This window comes from Podarcis bocagei, assembly GCF_964188305.1.
Source record: "Podarcis bocagei genome assembly, chromosome: 10".
NCBI classification, from domain to species: Eukaryota; Metazoa; Chordata; class Lepidosauria; order Squamata; family Lacertidae; genus Podarcis; species Podarcis bocagei.
In genome coordinates this window covers 7,337,740-7,359,889 of record NC_138135.1, presented here as the reverse complement: position 1 = coordinate 7,359,889, position 22,150 = coordinate 7,337,740, and the positions used below count along the sequence as shown (strand labels likewise).

The following is a 22,150-nucleotide window of genomic DNA, read 5'->3' as shown; positions in this document are numbered from 1 at the left end:
ATTATGTCAAAAGAGACAGAAATTCTGGTACCTCAAATGACATGTACCTTGGAACTGCTGGTCACAGAATGAAGCCAGAGGCTATCATTGGTTACTAACTATGAAGGCTATGTTCTCCACTGTCAAGGCACTGAGCTGGGAATTGCAGGTGGCTGGGTGATTTAGCAATATATCACCCAAAACCAAATTGAAGTCCTTGTTGGGGGGGGGGGGAGTAGAGACATCACCTTGCCGACAAAGGTCCTTATAGTAAAATCTATGGTTTTCCCAGTAGTGATGTATGGAAGTAAGAGCTGGACCATAAAGAAGGCTGATCGCCGAAGAATTGATGCTTTTGAATTCTGGTGCTGGAGGAGACTCTTGAGAGTCCCATGGACTGCAAGAAGATCAAACCTATCCATTCTGAAGGAAATCAGCCCTGAGTGCTCACTGGAAGGACAGATCCTGAAGCTGAGGCTCCAAGACTTTGGCCACCTCATGAGAAGAGAAGACTCCCTGAAAAGACCCTGATGTTGGGAAAGATGGAGGGCACAAGGAGAAGGGGACGACAGAGGACGAGATGGTGGGACGGTGTTCTCAAAGCTACCAGCATGAGTCTGACCAAACTGCGGGAGGCAGTGGAAGACAGAAGTGCCTGGCGTGCTCGGGTCCAGGGGGTCACGAAGAGTCGGACATGACTAAACGACTAAACAACAACAACAACAACATTGTGATAATCATTTTCAGAATTTTTGACCCGGCAATAGATCATGAAACATGGTGTGTGTGTGAAAAACCATGAAGCCAGCCAATGTTTCTCTTGATTCTCCAGCCCCTGTTAACTCTGTTGGCTCAGCTTTCTCCTGCCTCATGCATGGGGCAGCAAACCACAAGAACAGGCACTGGCAAAAATCACAATACGGGAAAGCTCTGAAGCCAGCCAATGCCTCTACATAGCTCCATCCTTATTTCAGACATCGTGATGTATCAGTATGTTTAGTTGGTGATATATCACGATGTTGAAAACCAGGCAAGGGAGAGAGCAGCAGCCACTGGTTCCCAGTCCTTTGCTCAAAGCACACCCCCTCCAAAATCATCCGATTAGTGGCCTGGAGAGAAATTTGCAATACAATGCTCATTCCTCCTTCCCAATCAGGGGTTGTGCTTGTTAATCTTCACTTAATTAAGAAGGTTGCATAATCTTTTCCCCCTCCCTCCTCCTTTATGTGCACTAATAGGCCAGAACAGCAAAATTTGGCAAGCTTCCCTCGCACCCTTATGAAGAGAAAGAACAAGGACTGCAGCCAAAACATGCCTCGTTCCTGTGAAGAAGAACGGGGTGCCCTTTTGCCTACACAAAGCACCAACTGGGCCCCATTCTGGTTGCCTCTTTCACTGCAATTCCAACCGATCCTTCCAATATTTATTGGTTTGGTTCACTTACATACCCCTCTTAATTTGGAAAAACGCAGAGCAATTCACCAACCAAATCAGGTGCCTAACCAGATAAAACCATCAAATCGTTGTTGTTTTTTCTTCTCATAATTTTTTATTATTTTCTTTACATATTCTTTCTTATCATACTTTAAACAACATATACACCTTTTTGCTCTGCCGAGCTTGTGACTTCCCTCCCTCCCTTCAGATGGTATCCTTTATTTAATCCACTCGCGTATTTTATCTTTTCACCTCTTATCTACATTGCAGGAGTTCTGTCCTGCTAGTGCTTTTAAGTTTTTACAACTGTCCTTTAAATATTCAATAAATTTACTCCAAACCATCAAATCATCTTGAACCTGAAAGGAGCAGCAAGTTAAAACAATGCCACAAGACTTTTACTGTCGCACCAGAACAGTCTAGAAATGCACACACATTCTGAAATAACCCAACAAGGGGGAAGGCGTTAAGAACAAAATATTCAGCAACCCCAAAAGCAAGCAAGCAAGTAGGAGACAATAGTATTATGACACTATTCCCCTATTCCCCCCCTTCCGCCAACCAGCCTAACTCTCCCCCCAGAATCACAATTACCCCTATAACTACTGGTTCTCACCCATCAGCACCCCACTGCCCAGAATCTCACTGCCTAAGTACACTTGAAATATGTTTAAGAGCAGTAGTGGAGAAGAGTAACTCTGAACTGGGGCTTTTCTCTTTTTTATTTATTTTTTTATTGATACAGCAAGAAAAGAAAAAAGAGAAAACACAAATACCAAATTACACACAGGGATAACAATAGACACAGAATTTTCTTAACGAACAATAAGACATAAATTGGTCTTAACACTAAAGACCCAACCTCCCGTCTATTCCATATTTCGATTTCATATAACTTATTGCCGATACACACTTTTATCATAATTAAACTTTTTCCTTAATATATCTTAATTCTTATATCTGCCTTGCAACTATTACTGAAGTTCCTCATACTGGGGTTTTCTCCTTGAAGGCTGCCCCTTTGGGGAAAATAAACCCTTGGTTCCCTTTGAACCAATTATAGCTACACAACCTGGCACAGTTTCCAGATCAACATCCTTTTCGTGTCATCCATGCATTTTCCTTTCACAGGTAACGCCTGCTCTCTGGCTCAGCGGCCAGCCTGACGTTCAGGACCCAGATGGAGATTCAAAGCTTCTTTAGGGCAGCAAATGGTTTGCAGAATCACCCACCATGTTTGGGGTACTGGCCCGCCCAGACACACTTCCTGCATCTGGCATCAAGTTGCAACCTCCCAGCACTACAGCTATCTGCCATCCCTCACAAAGGCAGGCAAGGTAAGCTCTGCAGTGCTGCCATCTTCTGGTTCAAAACACACACATTCCTCCGCCACAGTTTGGAGTGAAACCCAAGAACGGAAACCAGCCACAAACTGTGATGCTTTCACCAGTGCTGCAAACAGTGTGGCGACACACGCAGGCAACCCGAAGGATATACTCTTATTTACTGTTTGCCTATAGAATGAAGGCAAGCTCAGAAGGTGAGAGAAGGACCATTATAACTTCCAGCACCAACAGAAAACATAGAAATAAACTTCCGCCGATCCTGAGGGAGTTGAAACATGCCTGGCTCATGCACCAGCACAAATGTCACACGCCAACCATCTCTGCCCTGAGTTTTCAGCAGTGCATGAAAACTGTAAATAAATAAATAAATAAATAATAATAATAATAATAATAATAATAATAATAATAAATTTTTATTTATACCTCGCCCTCCCCAGCCAAGACCAGGCTCAGGGCGGCTAACCCCAGGTAAAAACAACTGATTAAAATACAACTTAAAAACAAGATTAAAAGACAACATTAAAATGCAGCTTCAGTAGAAACTCAAATCAAAAACTTTTGGGGGATGAAAACGTCAAATCTTCACCAAGGCCAACTATCCAGACTGGTCCTACATGGGCCAGGAAAAAAGCCAGGGAAGTCCCCAAATAGATGGCCCAAGAGTCAAAGGCTAATAATACAAGCTTGACACAATGGTGCTTCCTTTGTTATTAATTGTCCAAATACCGTTCTAGGGACCAGAACCGGATTTCATGAACACTGGCGACGGTTCTAGGACTCACCATATTTGGCTGCCACCCTTCAACATTGACGCAGCGATCAATGCACCACCAGAAGTCATCCTCAGATTCTCCCTTCCAGGCAAAAACAGAGAATCCTGCACAAGAGATAAGGAGGGTACGCACTTCAGATGGCGGCAGGCAGCTGATAGCATGGGAGGCTACACATGAAGAAAGATCATCTTAGAGCAGTAGTCCACTAAATGTTACTCAGAGTAGACCAAGTGAAATTAAGGGACCTACCCTAGTTGTTGTGGGTTAAACCACAGAGCCTAGGACTTGCTGATCAGAAGGTTGGCGGTTCGAATCCCCGTGACGGGGTGAGCTCCCGTTGCTCGGTCCCTGCTCCTGCCAACCCAGCAGTTCGAAAGCACATCAAAGTGCAAGTAGATAAATAGGTACCGCTCTGGCGGGAAGGTAAACGGTGTTTCCATGCGCTGCTCTGCTTCGCCAGAAGCGGCTTAGTCATGCTGGCCACATGACCCAGAAGCTGTACGCCGGCTCCCTCGGCCAGTAAAGAGAGATGAGCGCCACAACCCCAGAGTCGGTCACGACTGGACCTAATGGTCAGGGGTCCCTTTACCCTAGTTGTGTTCATTTATTTCAATGGGTCTACTCTGAGTAAAACTTAGTGGAATGCCACCCTTAGCACCAATGGCTCTTGTTTTAATCTTTTGTATGTTTTTACCGGAAGTGGGAAGTGCTTCTTAAAATCCCCACCCCCGAAATCACTTCCAGCAATACCTTTAATATTTTTTTAGAGATCTCAGCTCTGAAGCAGCCAAATACCTACCACTCTCAGCCAGAGCAGCAGCTACTTCATTGAGGGTGGAGTAGATGTTGCAGGCAGCCCACCGGCACTGAGCACCCAAGGCACCAAGGGTTTCCATGAGAACCTGTAATGAACAAAATCGGCAGTGGGAGGGTCTGGGATTTGCCATGCCTGCACAAATCTTCACACAAAAAGTAAATGCCACATCCAGCAATATTCAGTAACACAGAGAATTTCCACCTATTATGTTCCCTTTTAAAAGCAGCAAACTACATGCACACCCTTGGATATATTTAAAGTATCATTAGTACGGTTTTTACTTCCTCAACCTGAAAGTACAAACAACAACACATAGAAAGCCACACTCTAATCACGTCTAGCCAGTAATGCAATTCTCTCCAAAAGTTTAGACTCCTGACCCCATGTTTTGCTTCAGCTCCTTCCTTTTCTGTCGAAAAAGTCTTAACCACTCATATACTTCATGTGAATTATTTGAAGAGCAACTGCAATCAACAAATTACGCTAGGAGGACTACAAGAAGTTTTGTAAGGAGAAATATACGGAGTGTTACAAAGTAGAAAAAGATAGAGATATTGGTTATGAATTGGAAATGTAATAGGGAAAATAAGAAATGCATACTAAGAGATTAGATTGGAAAATTTTCAGACGGGACTGATGGAAGTCAAAAAAATTGAATAAGATGCAAAAGTATGTTTAATCACTGTTGAAAATGGTATGTTAAAAAAGTAAAAAAAAATTATATAAAATAATAATAATAAATAATAATAAATTTTATTTATATCCCGCCCTCCCCAGCCGAAGCCGGGCTCAGGGCGGCTAACAACAATCAAATAATCAGTCAAATAGACACACAATCTAAAAATATTTCATTATAAAAATTAATTAAATCAAATCGATGGCAACCAATTAAACAAAATTCTGTGCAGGTTGCCAGAGGAGGGAGTCAGGCTGCGCCCTGACCAAAGGCCTGGCGGAACAACTCTGTCTTGCAGGCCCTGCGGAAAGATGTCAGGTCCCGCAGGGCCCTAGTCTCTTGTGACAGAGCATTCCACCAGATTGGAGCCGCAGCCGAGAAGGCCCTGGCTCTAGTTGAGGCCAGCCTAACCTCTCTGAGGCCTGGGACCTTGAGGGTGTTAGAAAAGAAAAGAAAAGAAAAGAAAAAAGAAAAAGAAAAAGTCTAACCCCTCTTCTCATTTCACATACACAGAAGATGCCCAATGGTTTTTCCTGTGACTACAGCACTTGCCAGGTGCTGAAGCAACACCCCCATAAACCCTCCATGCCCCATCTCACGTCCAAAATTCTGGCTGGAAGAGCAGGAGGTGAAATCAGCAGGGGAGAATGGCAGAGAGCAAGTCCAAGAAACAGCCTTTACAACCAGGGGTTGGGTAACTTGGCTGAAGCAGCTAGGGCAACGAGCCATGACTCAAGACAATTACCAGCCCCAGAGGATAAGTGGGGATGGGGAGGAAGAGTTGAACTCTCGGCAGCATTCTTCTCCCCAAATGCTCCCTAACAATCTGGAGGCAGTTGGAGGATGGATGGCGGCTAACAGATTGAGGTTGAATCCTGACAAGACAGAAGTACTGTTTTAGGGGGACAGGGGGCGGGCTGGTGTGGACTCCCTGGTCCTGAATGGGGTAACTGTGCCCCTGAAGGACCAGGTGCGAAGCCTGGGAGTCATTCTGGACTCACAGCTGTCCATGGAGGGGCAGGTCAATTCTGTGTCCAGGGCAGCTGTTTATCAGCTCCATCTGGTACGCAGGCTGAGACCCTACCTGCCCGCAGACTGTCTCGTCAGAGTGTTGCATGCTCTGGTTATCTCCCGCTTGGACTACTGCAATGCGCTCTATGTGGGGCTACCTTTGAACGGGTCCCAGAAACTACAACTAATCCAGCTAGACTGGTGACTGGGAGCGGCCACCGAGACCACATAACACTGGTCTTGAAAGACCTACATTGGCTCCCAGTACGTTTCCGAGCACAATTCAAAGTGTTGGTGCTGACCTTTAAAGCCCTAAACAGCCTTGGTCCAGTATACCTGAAGGAGCGTCTCCACCCCCTTCGTTCTGCCTAGACACTGAGGTCCAGCACCAAGGGCATTCTGGCGGTTCCCTCACTGCGAGAAGCCAAGTTACAGGGAACCAGGCAGAGGGCCTTCTTGGTAGTGGCACCCGCCCTGTGGAATGCCCTCCCACCAGATGTCAAAGAGAAAAATAACCACCAAACTTTTAGAAAACATCTGAAGGCAGCCCTGTTTAGGGAAGCTTTTAATGTTTAATAGGTTACTGTATTTTAGTGTTTTGTTGGAAGCCGCCCAGAGTGGCTGGGGAAACCCAGCCAGATGGGCGGGGTAGAAATAAGAAATTATTGTTATATTATTATAACAAGCTAACCTCCACATTCCTTCAAGCATGGACTTTTTAACATTGGGGGGGGGCAAATGTGAGCCCATGCACAAGGCTGGCTTCAGGTTTCAGCAAACTCCACCTGTAGGTTTACCTGGAAGTAGGAGCAGCAGCAACAGGTGGCCATTTCAACTTCCCACATGTACTGTCAGTCCCCTGGGGCACCATCGGAAATTAAAACAGCATTTCACACAGGCTCATCTGCATGGCACGGGATGCACAGAGCAGGCACCAATGGGGCTGGGCACTGGGTATCCAAGTAGCTGCCAAAAGGTACCATGTGCCAATGCCGGCCTGGGGTGAGGAAAAAGGTCTGAAAGCTCAGCTACCAGAGAAATGTAAGGCCCCCTTGGAAACTGAGAGGCAGGGGATAAAATCAACCAAGTAAGAGGTGCCAGTTTCCTGAATAGAACAGTGTGAATTTCCAAAAGTGAAACATAGCCTCTGAAGGCTGGGTTTCAGAAGGCATCCAGAAACTTCCTGGAGAAATCGTGGCATTTGAGCTGCCTATTCTTCCCTCAATGCCACCATGTGGGATATCAGATATTTGAGCCAAGGTGTCATACTAGGTTTGTCACATGTGCTGGATGCCAAGCACCGGTTGGACGGAAGAGCTTACAGCAGTCTGGGCTGTGATGTGCGTGCAGCCCACGATCTTGGCTCCAGCCAGCGGCTTCTCTCCCTGAGCTCGTTTCCTCAAGGCCATGAGCGCAGGCATTTCTAGGAAGGAAGAAGAAAAGAAATGATACACACGAAAATGGGCACAGATGCTCAAAACCCAAAAGCCAAGTAAATGTCAAGCAGGTGACAGCAAACATTTCCCCATATCGCCTTCAGCATCAGAAAGATTATCGCTTTAAAACAAAGCACTGCAAAGTTCTGTTCTGTAACCCAGGGGTGGGGTGGGGAATAATCTGCAAGGACAAGTCCCAGAAATGGTGTGAACGTTCAAGGACGTGCCCGCTTCCCACGTTACACAGATAATTAGACAGTGGAATCCCAGGTCTGGAAGAAGCCCAATAAATTTTCCTGGTTCAACACCCTGCCCTGAAGCAGGGCATGCGTGGCCTAAAAGCTTTCCCAAGAAATGATTCTCCAGCAAAGGAGATTTCACCAGCTCCCCAGGCAACTTCTTCCAAGGCTAAGCTCATTCTTAGAATGCAACCATGCTAACGTCCACCTCGATGTGGGAAAAGAAACTGTCAGGCAACAATAGGATTCACTTGGATCTGTAGAACCACAGCTTGGTTTTGCTTGCACTGTGCTGAGAACCTTGGAATTAAAACTTAAAAGGTGACTTGGTTTGGCTGTTTTGTAACCCTAAATGGGTCTTCCATCACCAAACAGCTCAGCTGTTTGAAGGGATGGAACTTAAAGTGATGGCGAACCAATGAAAGCTTTCTTCAGTTTTGTTTCATCCCAGAAAGAAACAATGGTATTGGTTATTAGGTTGGATGAGAGAGTGTTCAGATAAGAGGCCTTCCACATCTACAGTGACGGGAAGTGATACAATGAGATTTGCTTAGTGGCCTGAGGGTACCACTTGCCCATGCAAGCAAGAGCTATGAATTCCAAATGATCAAGAGCATCTGAAACAGTCTTACTTATGGAGTCAAGATTTAAGGGTAAACAACACATTGCACTGCCAAATTTCACGACATTCATTTGCTAATACAACACAACGCCCACTGTGTATGTATCCTCCCCATGCCCTTTCTCCCTCGCTAATGCCTCCTTCCTTCCTCCCCACCCGGTGGATCATTTACAGTCTCTGGATCTGGCTGGAATAAAATAGGCTGAAGAAGGCAGGGGCATTTGCTGAGAATGGCTAAGCCTTCCAGTTCATTGGTCCTCCCCGATGTTAGGACTGTATTTGCTAATTCTGATTTACAAAGTTCCATTAAAATGATATGGAAGTCAAATGCCTGTGCTGTTTTTTGAGACAAAAATAGCAATTTGTCATTCCTCTGATTTAATCTTCATTCAATGATCTATATGGAACAGGAGCAATTTGGGGGTGGGTGGGGATTCTGGGGAGAGCTGAACTCAACTGTATGCCTTACATTTCATTAGTGGTGCACCACGGGCTCCCCAGGGCAGATTGGAAGAGTCAGGTCTTACTGCCACATAGTTGTGCCAGAAAAAGTGTATACCCAAACGGCAACAAGACCAAGATCTCTTGATCTAATGAAGTTACCCAAAATGGCAGCTCTCTCTTACCTTGCTCGGCAATTTCTATTTCCCGGCGCCCAAATTCAGCCTGCTTGATATTTTTCACACAGAAGTCACTGCTGCCTTTGGTGTTCTTCTGCTGCTTGTCCCGGGGGGAGGTCTCATCGTCAGAGCTGTCTGTGTAGGAGGCAGCTGGAAGAAGATGTGGACATTTTTTATTATTATTATTATTATTATTATTATTATTATTATTATTATCATCATCATCATCATCATCATCATCATCATCATCATCATCATCAACATCATTTTCTACCCTGCCCATCTGGCTGGGTTCACTCAGCTATTCTGGGAGGCTTTCAACAGAACATTAAAAACAAAATAAAACTTCAAACATTAAAAACTTCCCTAAACAGGGCTGCCTTCAGATGTCTTCTAAAAGTGGGATAGTTGTTTATTTCCTTGACATCTGACGGGAGGACATTCCACAGGGCGGGTGCCACCACCGAGAAGGCCCTCTGCCTGGTTCCCTGTAACCTCACTTCTTGTAGGGAGGGAACCACCAGAAGGCCCTCGGCGCTGGACCTCCGTGTCCGGGCTGAATGATGGGGGTGGGGATGCTCAGAGAAGAGCAACATTCACGCAAGATCACAATCAAAGTTGAACGTGCATTTGTCTCAGACCTCAAGTAAGCGACTACATGTACTTCTTTCCCTTTGGTGACAATTACGGATCCTACATTAAGCCAGATCGTAGAAAGGGTTCAAGATGTATCAGGATCCTTCCATTACAAGGATTTGACCACCATTTCTGCAGGTCAATGATTACGACCTGGGTATCCAAGGTTATCCGTGCCTAAGAGCCTCATTGCAAAATCTCTGCATGGTTCCTTTCACAGCCCTTGTGTGCTCTGATGCCCACTTTCTCACTCACAATGCTCCAACGGCTTCTGCTTGGACCGACACCGACTTGGCCTCCTTGGTATTGAAAATGTTGGCAACTTGGACACCTCAGGTATTTCATCATTGTAAGAGTCACATGAGAAGACCCTTGGGACATCCATTGTAGCAGCACGTAACCTCTCCTCTCAGCAGAAAAGGGTCATACATTGGCATGTATGTGAATGTACAGGGTCATATCTGAGACTCAGCCTCCTGGATCTCTTTGTAGCTAAGGCAAAGTCGTGCTCAGGGGCTGGAGATGAGTCATAAATGGTCATTGTGACCTCAGGTTCCAAAGGCAGGATGGAATCATATTGGCTCTCATTGGTTCCCTGCACTACTGCTGTATCACAGTTGCAAATCAATGGAATAAAGGCAAAGTAGTCAAGGAGGCTTTGGAAAAAGCTCTCAAGGCAGACATCACCCTGTCAGCAGATATCTGCAATGTCTGGAGATATCACCCTGCCTCTCTCTCCCTCTCTCTCGTTCCTTAGTTTCAAGATTGTCCCACCCTAGTAGTTTTCTCATTTGAACCCTGCAAAGCAACTCCTGGCACACATATAATCTCAAATCTGCAATGAGACCAAATGGTGCAGATGCTAATGGGCACATTGCATCCTTAAAAACTAATGAAAGTTACAGCAGACTTGCTGGATCAGACCAAAGGTGTGTCTAGATGAGCATCCTGTTTGCTGCAACAAACTAGGGACACTCACAATCAGGTCGTGGCGGCAACTGGAGTTCCCTCTCAACACAGAGGTTACATCTCAACATGATTAATATGCATGGGCAGACCTATCCTCGTTCCATGCATTTGCTGAATCTTCTGCAAAGCTTTCTAAGACAGTAAGAGCTGTTTGACAGTGGAATTTGCTGCCAAATAGTGTGGTGGAGTCTCCTTCTTTGGAGGTCTTTAAGCAGAGGCTTGACAACCACATGTCAGGAGTGCTCTGATGGTGTTTCCTGCTTGGCAGGGGGTTGGACTCGATGGCCCTTGTGGTCTCTTCCAACTCTATGATTCTATGATTCTATGATAGTGCCCTTACCACACTCTGTGGCAGTAAACTGTGTAAGCTTTTTGTCTAAGTTAGGTCTATCACTTTTGCAGCTAATTCTGAAATGGTGTTTCTTTTTAGTTCAGCCCTCTTAATTTATTTTATTTGTTTCAGTACTCATAAACTGTTCTACATTCAGAAAATACCTGAACGGTGTACATAAAAAATGTAAAACATAACACAGATGATAAGCAGCAGCAGAGGGAGGAGGTGGTGAGCAGGAGCCAGGGGGAGAAGCACCGTGCTTATCTCCAGACCCCCTGCCTCATTGACAAAAGCAGCTGTCTGCCAAGAGGCAGGGATAGCCTAACTTCTGTTGTTTATGCTCTAGTAACCTCTAGGTTTATGGGACGCGGGCGGCGCTGTGGGTTAAACCACAGAGCCTAGGGCTTGCTGATCAGAAGGTCGGCAGTTCGAATCCCCGCGACAAGGTGAGCTCCCGTTGCTCAGTCCCTGCTCCTGCTAACCTAGCAGTTCGAAAGCATGTCAAAGTGCAAGTAGATAAATAGGTACCACTCCAACGGGAAGGTAAATGGTGTTTCTGTGCGCTGCTCTGGTTTGCCAGAAGCGGCTTAGTCATGCTGCCCACATGACCCGGAAGCTGTACGCCAGCTCCCTCGGCCAATAAAGCGAGATGAGCGCCGCAACCCCAGAGTTGTCCGCGACTGGACCTAATGGTCAGGGGTCCCTTTACCTTCAACCTCTAGGTTAGATTACTGCAACACAATATACATGGGGCTGCCTCTGAAGACAGTTCAGAAACTTCAGCTGGTGCAGAATTCGGTGGTCAGGTTGCACACCGGGTTGCATGAGAGCTTGAGCATTTTACACCAATCTTGGCTTGAGTACACTGGATGCCAATTAGTTTCCAGGCCCAATTCAAAGTGCTATAAGCCTTAAATGACTCAGGACCACAAGAAATTGATTGATTGCCTGCCACGGATGTGATTGCTCTCCTCCTGAAGGAACCGGCATGCAGCCTGGAAGCCCAGTTAGCCTCAGTGGCTAGAAACACATTTTATTAGCTGTGCCTGGTATGATTGATTGATTGATTGAATCTATATACTGCCCTATACGTGGAGGTCTCAGGGCGGCTCACATAAAAAGATCACAATATATAAAATAAAAATAAAAGCAATAACCCAATAATACCTCCCCCCCAAAAAAGAGCCACATTTTAAAAGGGTATGGGATGTTGATCAGGTCAACCAAATGCCTGGTTAAAAAGGAACGTTTTTGCCTGGCACCTAAAGGTATATAACGAAGGCCAGGCGAACTTCCCTAGGCATTCCACGGATGGGGAGCCACTGCAGAGAAGGCCCGTTCTCATGTTGCCACCCTCCGGAGCTCTCGAGGAGGAGACACATGAAGGAGGACCTCAGGAGATGATATCAGGGTCAGGGTAGGTTCATGCGGAAAGAGGCAGTCCTTGAGGTATTGTGGTCCTGAGCCATTTAAGGCTTTATGGGTCAAAACGAGCCCTTTGAATTGGGCCTGGAAATTAATCGGTAGCCAGTTCAGTCGGACCAGTACAACAGCTATGACCATTCATGGACCAGGAGAGCTTGGCAACCGTAGTTCAGGCACTGGTGACTTCAAGTCTTGATTACTGCAATGCACTCTATGTGGGGTCCCTTGACCCCAGAAACTGCAGTTATGTCACCACAACACACCTCTGCTCAGAGAACTAAGAGGGTTGCCAATTTGTTACTGGGTCAAGTTCAAGGCATTGCTACTGGAAGGCAAAGCCCTTAACTGCTTTGGATCAGTCGATCTGCAGAGTCACCTCACCCCACATGTACCCACTTGATGGATGTGTGAAACTTGCTTGTAATTTTCATTTTGCAGTTGTACTTTTAGTATGCTAGCACCTACACGTTAGAACACCCTGCTGTTGACATTTGGTTGGCAGATGCGTTCACTGTGCGTTTTCTGGCATCCACTTAAAACATTGTTGTTTAGACAAGCTTATACAGCAGCGTTTCTCAAATTTGGGTCCCCAGCTGTTGTTGGACTACAACTCCCATCATCCCTGACCACTGGTCCAAAAACACACAAAGCTGTTGATATGCTTTTCTTTGCTACTGTTAATTTCATTTATCCTTAAATGGTTGGTTGTTTTTAACTGTTTTTCCTGATAGTTTGAATATTTTATGTAAACCATTTAGAGGTTTTATTACAATCAGGTGGTAGGCACATTTTGTTAAATAAATAAATACTGCCTGAATCCTAGCAAGGTGGCAGTCTCAGTAGGAGGGTGGTTCCTGTATCCAGGAAACTGGTGTGTGACCTGCCCCATACGGGTCACAGTGTCTCTGAAGGAGCAGGTGGAACTGCGAAATGTGAACATGTTAGTGGGCTGGCTAATCTGGAATTTATTGGTTTGAGTTGCTTTGATTAGTCTGCTGGAGAAACGTCCCTGTAAACTTGCTGATTTGTTTTGAAATAGTTAATAAATGAGTTGTTTATACTTTTCTGAACATTACTCGTTCTTAAGCACGAGTTGTGAATGTGGTGTCTTTCCTGGAACAGCTAAACAATTCATAACAAATGAAAACCAAGTAAAAATGGAAGAGAAGGCTGACGGTGATTCATTCCGAAAGCCTACACTGACCAGATCAAAGTCGGGACGCAAGTCTTGTATTAATCCCTGTCTTCATCTTCTATTTTTGAGGATGTTAGAACATTTGGCTTTGGCTAGACAGGAGCTGTTGTGCTGAAGCGGAGGGAACAGAGACATGCAGATGCCCACTCAAAATCTGAAACTGCCTCTAAGAAGAGCTTAGGAGAAACAGCACATACCAGAGCTGTAGCTATCCGTTGATGACTGAGAGATGGATCGGGACAAGGAACGGCGGCCAATCTTTGTGGGGCGCTTGTTGAATTCTTGCTTTTGGTCCGCAAACTGGATCTGTCAAGAGAGAAGGTAAGGTAAATTTAAAAGGCCAACAAATGCAATTGTTCTGCTGAAGTTAAGGAATAGTTGCCTGTATCAGTAGTTAGACTGGGTTGCAATTTCTTCAGCATTAACCTTCTTCAGTGGACTTGTTGGTGTGGGTGCTTCAGCCCCAGGCAACACACGGTGTTTTAACCTGTTACTTCCCTTCCAATCACAACTGCCAGGAGACAAGTGGCTGGAGATGAGGGGCCTTGGAGGTGCGGAGTCCACTCACAGTGGACAGAAACTACTGTTCTGTTCAAAGAGTTCCTGGCACTCTAAATTACCATATTTTTCGCTCTATAAGACGCACCAGACCACAAGACGCACCTAGTTTTTGGAGGAGGAAAACAAGAAAAAAAATATTCTGAATCTCAGAAGCCAGAACAGCAAGAGGGATCGCTGTGCAGCAAAAGCCGCAATCCCTCTTGCTGTTCTGGTGTCTGGGATAGCTGCGCAGCCTGCATTCGCTCTATAAGACGCACACACATTTCCCCTTACTTTTTAGGAGGGAAAAGGTGAGTCTTATAGAGCAAAAAAATATGGTAAACCCCTCTCTGTGTGCCAGGTGGTAAGAAGCTACACAGTGGGGACTCAAAACAGTTTTGTGCTATAGATACTCACTATGAAGACAGCAAAGACACCAAAATCAAGTATTTTCAGAAACCAAGGCTGTTTCGGTTAAACCTAAGCTTCCAAACCACATATGATTTCCGAAGAGTCAGAAGCTCAAACACACACACTTTCCAGTAGACTGATGCCACACCAACACCTGAAAATTATTTGGGGGGGAACCTCCAATATTATCACGGAACAAAACATGATATGACCCAGTGGTGACAAGGGTGGACGTCAGTTTTAAAAACATGAACCATGGGTCCAATTTAGAAATAAAGTTGTTTAAAAGGAGGGAGAACTGAAAATGGCAGAAAGCATGCAATATAGCAAAATATACGCCCCAGATAAAAAGTCCTTTCTTTCACTGCCTATAAAGATGGTGCCAGACAAGACCTTCTTTGGATCTCCTGCCTTCAGAACCGAGGTGGTGGCACCCCAAATTTGGAATGCCTTTTCCAGGATTGTTTTGGTGGCACAAGCTTTTTTAATTATGTTTTTACCACTGTTTTAAATCTTGCTTAGCTCTGGTTTTAAAACACATTCCTGCCCTTTTAATGTTGTTTCGTTACGTTTTTAATTTGTTATGAATTGGTATCTGTTCCGGGGACCTCTGGGGGTTCGAACAACAGGAGAGAACGGGGACAGTCATACATTACTCAGGCTCTGAGCAGGCGCAAGGAGGCATGCGCTACATTACCATCGGTGTCCGAAGAAAGTTGTCGGCACGCCCAAGAACCAACAACTGAACTAAGGACCCATTAAGTGTCTTTTTAAACCCTTCTGTATATAATCCACAAAATGGTTGTGCCAATGACACACAAGGACTGAAAAAACTAGTGTAATCACAGAAGGCAGGGCAAATCTCATGCAAATGTAGGAAAGTAAACCCCTCATTCAACACAGGCAACGGAGGGCGCACATTTGACACCCACGTGAAATGGGATTCCTCGACAGGAAATTGAATGCCACCTGTTACAATCAAATAGGCTGCTTGAGACTGAAGGGGGAAATAGAGCAGGATGGGCTAAGTAAATTCAGTTTTTAGAAATCAAGCAGATTTCTATCAAATGAGTAAAAGAGTGGCAAAAGACACACAAAAGCAAGCATTTAGACCACTCTGCTCACTCCTGCGCCCTTTTGACCAAAGGAAATCCTCCTCCCTGTTGAAGTCACAATAATGGATCTATTCCGGCAGCTAAAGGCTTTTCTTGCAGTAACCTTGCAAAGTTCACATTGTCTACTTTTTCTGAAAATAAAAGTATGTCTCTTGAAATTCACATATCAGTCAATGCAGGCTTCCTCAACCAGATGTTTCTGACCTACAACTCCCGTGATCCCTAGCTAGCAGGACCAGTGGTCAGGGATGATGGGAATTGTAGTCTCAAAACATCTGGAGGGCTGAGGTTGAGGAAGCCTGAGTCAATGGAATCAACCCAGCAAGCGTTCTAGAAGGAAGAGTTTAAAATCAGACTTATTCCCATGACCACAAGGGGTCAGGCCTCTAACAATCCTTAACTATGCTAACTACTGCTGAAAAATAAATAAATGCCAACATCACCTTTCTTTTAGAGCCACTAATTCCTTTGATTAGGGTCACTAATGAATGGTAGTTCAATATAAAGAAGTATTTTTATTCACAAAACAAGACATTTCAGATGGGTGAAAAGTAGCAGTTATATTCGCACTCTGTAGCATCTCATTTCCCTTAAATCCCTCTTTCGACATTTACAGTACGTGTTCCTTGTGCAAAAGCCCCATTCTTGAGAAATCACAGCATTAATCCACCATCAACAGAAAGCAAGTCTTCCAACAGTTGTTGAAAGCCACTGAAAACGATTCCTTGGCAGCATGTGCACAAAAGGGTCCAACACATTCCTGTGCCATTTCTGGCTTTTCAACACAGCTGGTTGCCCATTTTAACACCACCTTTGCACTGGTGCCTCCCTTACATCTGGAGGGCAAACAAAATTCTGCCCCCCCCCCCAGATGCCACTTTTGCCATGCCCTTTGACTGGCAATTAGAAGAACAAGCAGAGACTTGGGCACCTGCCATGCCATGTCTCAACAGGGATGCTGTTTCTGAGATCTCTGGAAGCTCTTCTGCAGAATGCAGTGACGTACTGGGTATACAGTGGTACCTCGGGTTACATATGCTTCAGGTTACATACGCTTCAGGTTACACACTCCGCTAACCCAGAAATAGTACCTCGGGTTAAGAACCTTGCTTCAGGATGAGAACAGAAATTGTGTTTCGGCGGCGCAGCTGCAGCAGGAGGCCCCATTAGCTAAAGTGGTGCTTCAGGTTAAGAACAGTTTCAGGTTAAGAACGAACCTCCAGAACGAATTAAGTACTTAATCTGAGATACCACTGTATAAGGGATGAGGCAGTCTCTCTAGCAGCCTGATCCCAAACTGTTTAAGACCTTATGTCTTAGTATCAAAACTTTGGACTTGGACCGACAGCTGATTGGCAGCCAGTGGAAATCCCACAAACAACATGTTGCATGTTGGAACTCGCTTGCTCCCAAAAGCAGCCCAGATCTACTGCACTGACCGTAGCCTCTGAACTGCCCTCAAGGGTAGCGTCACATAGAGTGCAGTGCAGGAATCCAGCTTCGAGGTTACCAATGTGTGGAAACTACAGTCAAGCTGTCCAGATGCCATCAAGATTAATGCCCAAGGCTAAGTTAGGTCCATTAATTTCAATAGATCTACTCCGAGTAGGACTAGCAGTGGCTACAACGCAGTCATTTACCACTATAAGTGCGCAATCTGGCAGGTGGCTGTAAGCAGCACCAAATAAAACCACCTCCCAGTGCGCACAGCCACATAAACCCCTCCACTCTGCATTCACCCGCTCAAAAAAGAGTGTTAGCAAGGTCAGATGAGGAGAAGGGGGATGTGGGGGGGGGGAACCAGTCAGGCAACCACAACAGCCTTTGAAATAATCATCATTTGATGATACTCCTGCTACTGGATTTTTAATCTGATTGCATTTTTATTTTAAGGCTGCCATATAATTTACTCCATCATTTTAGGTTGCCTGTGTTATTTCCCTCCTTTTAAAAAGAAAAGCATGGGCAAAACAAGATGCATCATAATTTAAAGGTCCCATCATCCCTGACCACTGGTCCTGTTAGCTAGGGGTGACGGGAGTTGTAGTCCCAAAACATCTGGAGGGCCGAGTTTGCCTGTGCCTGATTTATAACATAGAAAACAACTACTTCACAATATGATCGTCGGCAACCCAGAAAGTATAAAACAATGCAACTACATAAGAACACAAATCATTCCCAAGATATAACTATAAACACACCTCTTACATATGTACCTTATGTGTGTATACAAACTCAGTATCACTTGGTGTGTCTCTTGCTCTCATGCTCTGCAAATAAAAAAAAAATATTTTGATACTATACTAAACTACACTGAAATGTTTAAATGTTTCTTTGGTTGTCCTTGAATCTTTCCTCCATGTTTGCCATCCTCTCCTGCCACACCCTTCGAGAACCACTAAACCTGTGGGAACAAGAAAAGCCTGCTAGATCCGGCCAAAGGGGTCCAATCCAGTCCAGCATCCTGGTCTTACAGCAGCCAACCAGATGCCTGCAGGAAACCATCGAACAGAACATGGGAACAAGAGCCCTCTGCCCTCCTGCGGTTTCCAGCAACTGGTTTTTGGAAGAACTGCTGCCTCCAGCTGTTGACCTCTGCAGTCAGTCAGTGTATACCAGGCATGGCCAAACTTGGCCCTCCAGCTGTTTTGGGACTACAACTCCCATCATCCGTAGCTAACAGGGCCGGTGGTCAGGAATGATGGGAACTGTAGTCCTAAAACAGCTGGAGGGCCAAGTTTGGCCATGCCTGGTGTATACAATTCTAAGTTGGATAGAACAAGTTCTGTTCTAATTGGTCTAAGACAGAACTAGACCTTTAAAATACGAAACTTTCCTTTTTAATCTGGCAGACTTTATTTGTGACGGTATCTTTAAAAATGCAGCAATTTTTAATTACGATGCAAGTTTCAGTTGCACTTTAGCAGCGTCATTCAGCTCATGGAAACTTTAGGGCCCCCCCAGCCCCCCCGAAAGAGAACCTGACCTCAAGAAGAAACAGCACTCCCTCATGGTAATATAAATGAGTGGCCTCAGTTTCAGTGACCTCCAGCCATCCAACACCAGTTGGAGTAGACACCTGTTGGCCAAAGGGGGCCAGTTTCATCCCTTGAAAGACGCAAACCTATTTCTCAGGCGAGTTAATTTTCTGCAGGGCTAATTCTTAAACAGGCACACAGAGTGCAACTCGTGAGCCTGACCCGCTGCGATCAGGTAAGCTCTGCTTATACAACTCTGCAAATCGGACAGCCGTGAACATTTGAAGCTAGATGCCAAATTTACCAGGGGGTGACAATGATTTCCATATTCCAGGAAAGACCCTCCTCTTCCTCCTCCGTGACCAGCAGGCCCTACATTATGCTATCAGCTCTCCGCCAATGTGCGGTGCTTAGGAACGCACCTTGTTCTGAGAGGATACTGTTCCAACCAAGGGGTCTGGTCCACCTTTCCCCTCGCGGGATGCTGTGGGGATGCAGGAGGGTAGTTCTAACCACCACTACTATTCTCAGCTTTATGATTCTGCCCCTGACCTTGAGGAAAAGAGCTGAAGACCAGGGCTGGAGCTCTAGCTGCCTCCCAAAGAAACGGGGAAGGCAGGCAGAACCGCAGCCTCCTCTCCAGGAAGAAACAGAAAGGCTTCCCCTCACCTGGGCTTTCATCCCCGAGTCACCGTTGACATTGTACTTCTTGTGTTTCGGCATGGCGTTCCTACCTGGAGCTCTCTCGCCAGCCCTGCGCAGTCCTCCCGAGAGAGGCGGCTGGCCATCCCCTTTATACCTCCTTTCCCTGCACCAGTGACCCTGTCCGCTCTGGTTTCAACTCTCTTGCTCGGGGAGGGAAGATAGGGTAGAGGCGGGAGGGAGGTTGTGAGAGGTAAAGAGAGCTCCTTCCTCTCTTGCCTGGTGGCCTCAACTCTCTCTTCCAGGGCTCCATTTGGCAGGGAACGAGCCTGCAGCTTTAATGAATTTCTGCTGCTTGTGCCTGGCGGAACAAAGCTTTGCTGGTCTTCTCTCTCTCTCTCTCTCCCTCACCCCATTTTCCCTTCTCCTTTAATTGTTGTTTTATCGAGTTCCCCTCACCTCAGAACCATTAAGCTGCGGTTTCTAACATGGCCTGGCTTGTGCGCGCGTAACAATGGCTCATTTATGTAACCAGAATATTTCCTTGCCTGATATAATTAACTTGCTAATTAGGTACCTTTAAATTTGAGGCTCTCTCCACCCACCCCTGTTTCCACAACCTCCCTTTCCTCAGCCTCAGATTAAGTTTAAACAGAGACACATTAGAACCAAGTTAACTAATGAGCAACTAAAACAATGAAGGCATTTATTGGCCAAAGTGTTGGCTGAGGGTTGTTGCGCTTTTTTGCAACGGTCGAAAAGGCCGCTTGCCCTTATTGCAGTTGCAAGAAAATTGTGTCCTTCAGAGACGCACAAGCGTAATGCAAGGAAGCCACAGGAGACTAAAATAAGCACACGGCTGTTTTTCTTCCCAGTTCTGACACCTCCTTGAAAAGAGAAGGGAAAGAGGAAGACCAAGAGTGCCCCAAAATCCAACTATTCTGGACAACAGCCATACGAGAAATATGTAAAATAACTAAGCAAGTATTAGACACCACCCCAGAATTGGCCCTACTAAACATCTTCCAAGACAACAATGCCCACTTACACCACAAAGAACTCATAACCCACCTACTTTCAGCAACCAGAAACACCATAGCCAGACACTGGAGAGACCTGTCAGGAGTAAGCATGGACCAATGGCACCAAATAATATGGGAAACAGCCCTACTAGAAAAATTAACCAATAAACTGAAACTGACACGGGGACAAACAGAAGAAGACGCCTTCACCCCGGTATGGCTCCCCTTTATCACATACACAGCCCAACAAGACAATGACAATAACCCACCAACAGCATACAAATCAATATGGCTAACCTGATCCAAAACACCCACCCACCCCACTCACACACGAAAACAAAGATCACCACAGCCAATCACAAACAAACAAACACACCCTAGGCCAACCCCAACCTCCCTCACCACCAAAGGAACACAAATGAACAGCAGAGAACTGGCACGAGCAACGCTGACACCAAACCCTACATACATTAAGCAAAATAGAAACATCGCCACTCGACCCCTCCCCCCCCACACATCTTCCCCCCTCCCACCCACTAATGTCTCAACAAATGAAACTAATCTGTAAAAATGTTACATGGAAAAAATACGAGAGACATTACACATACTTCTGTAAAACAAGAAAATCTTTAATAATAATTTTAAAAAAACAACTATTACAAAAAAGTACTTTCCAAGAAAAGACCGCATCACCTGTGATAGTGCCTGGATGTGGGCTTCAGTCCAGGGACTGAACCCGGTGGTGTCATAGGAATGTCGAAAGCTACCTTATTATCAGTCTGTCCCTTGGTCCATCTAGCTCAGTATGGGCCACACAGACTGGCAGCAGCTCTCATGCAGTCTTTCCCAGTCATATTGTGAGATGCTGAGGCCTGAACTTGGGACGTTCTGCTTGCAAAACAGGTGCTCTATCATTATGCTACTGTCCTTCCTCACTACAGCCCCAGCCTGCACAACGAAACATGTGAATGACACCAGGTTGGGGAAGTCTGCATGATGGTGTACTCAGAACACTTCTGGCGCAGGTGCAGAACTCTGCATGTGCCACAGCCTACAGCCATACCACCATGAACACGCTCAATCCCATAACCTGTGCAAGGCAAAGAGCGCAAAAAATACACAAAACTCTTATTCCAAATAATGAAAAAGTGGTGCAGAGTTTTCTTCTTGAGGCTGCTAACTAGTGACACTGTCAATTTTGCAGCCAAGGACACCTGAGAAATTCGCCAGAGAAAGTCCTCAAGTTGTGATCTGCAAATAAGACCCAACCATATTTTTTTAAAAAATATCCTGCATGTGGGAAGCCTGATCTTCTACTCCCAGCTATCATGCACAGGGAAGAATCTCTGGCACACAGCTACTTAGGAAAAGAGTGAGATATGGAGGAGTCAGGTTCAAATCATCTTTCAGTCAGTTCTCTCCCTCAGCCTCCAGTCTCCATCTCTAAAAACAGATCTGCTACCCAGTGGACTAGATAGGTCCAAGGTTAAATACAGCAAGACCATGAAATAAGAATTTTGCACACAAAGTACCACTTAACAGAGATAGGTGATTGGTGGTCTGCAGGAGGCACCAAAAAAACCCCACAACTTATTCTGACACATGGGGCCACAATGAAGACACAGAAGAAGAAGAAAGCTAACTATTCCAACTGTTCAGAAAAGCAACAATGAATCCATGTGTATACTGGATCCACTTCATGGTATTATCTCAGGTGCATCCTGGTAAGGCAAAAAGCCACCTGTCTCCTGAGGGAGCAAAAATTGCAGGAACCATGTTCGGTTTCCCAGTTGCCTTCAGCTCAAGTCAATGACGTGACTCTAAAAGGTAAAGGACCCCTGACAGTTAAGTCCAGTTGCAAACGACTCTGGGGTTTCATCTCACAGGCCAAGGGAGCTGACATTTGTCCGCAGACAGTTTTTCCAGG

At 45.5% G+C, this 22,150-nt stretch overlaps 1 protein-coding gene across 2 annotated transcripts in view; it reads right to left on the bottom strand.

Annotated features, from left to right (window-relative positions):
* AHCYL2 (adenosylhomocysteinase like 2) overlaps nucleotides 1-22,150 on the bottom strand; it is a 110,411-nt gene that overhangs the window by 18,119 nt on the left and 70,142 nt on the right. Inside the window, exons 2-6 of one of the 2 annotated variants that reach the window (XM_081210098.1) lie at nucleotides 13,713-13,821; nucleotides 8,963-9,106; nucleotides 7,362-7,462; nucleotides 4,335-4,437; nucleotides 3,545-3,639 (exon numbers count right to left, since the gene is read on the bottom strand). In XM_081210098.1, coding sequence (XP_081066224.1) covers nucleotides 3,545-3,639; nucleotides 4,335-4,437; nucleotides 7,362-7,462; nucleotides 8,963-9,106; nucleotides 13,713-13,821 — 552 coding nt within the window. Of the gene's footprint in view, nucleotides 1-3,544; nucleotides 3,640-4,334; nucleotides 4,438-7,361; nucleotides 7,463-8,962; nucleotides 9,107-9,847; nucleotides 10,098-13,712; nucleotides 13,822-22,150 lie in introns of those variants that run through there. The other variant, XM_081210099.1, reaches the window with a different exon arrangement.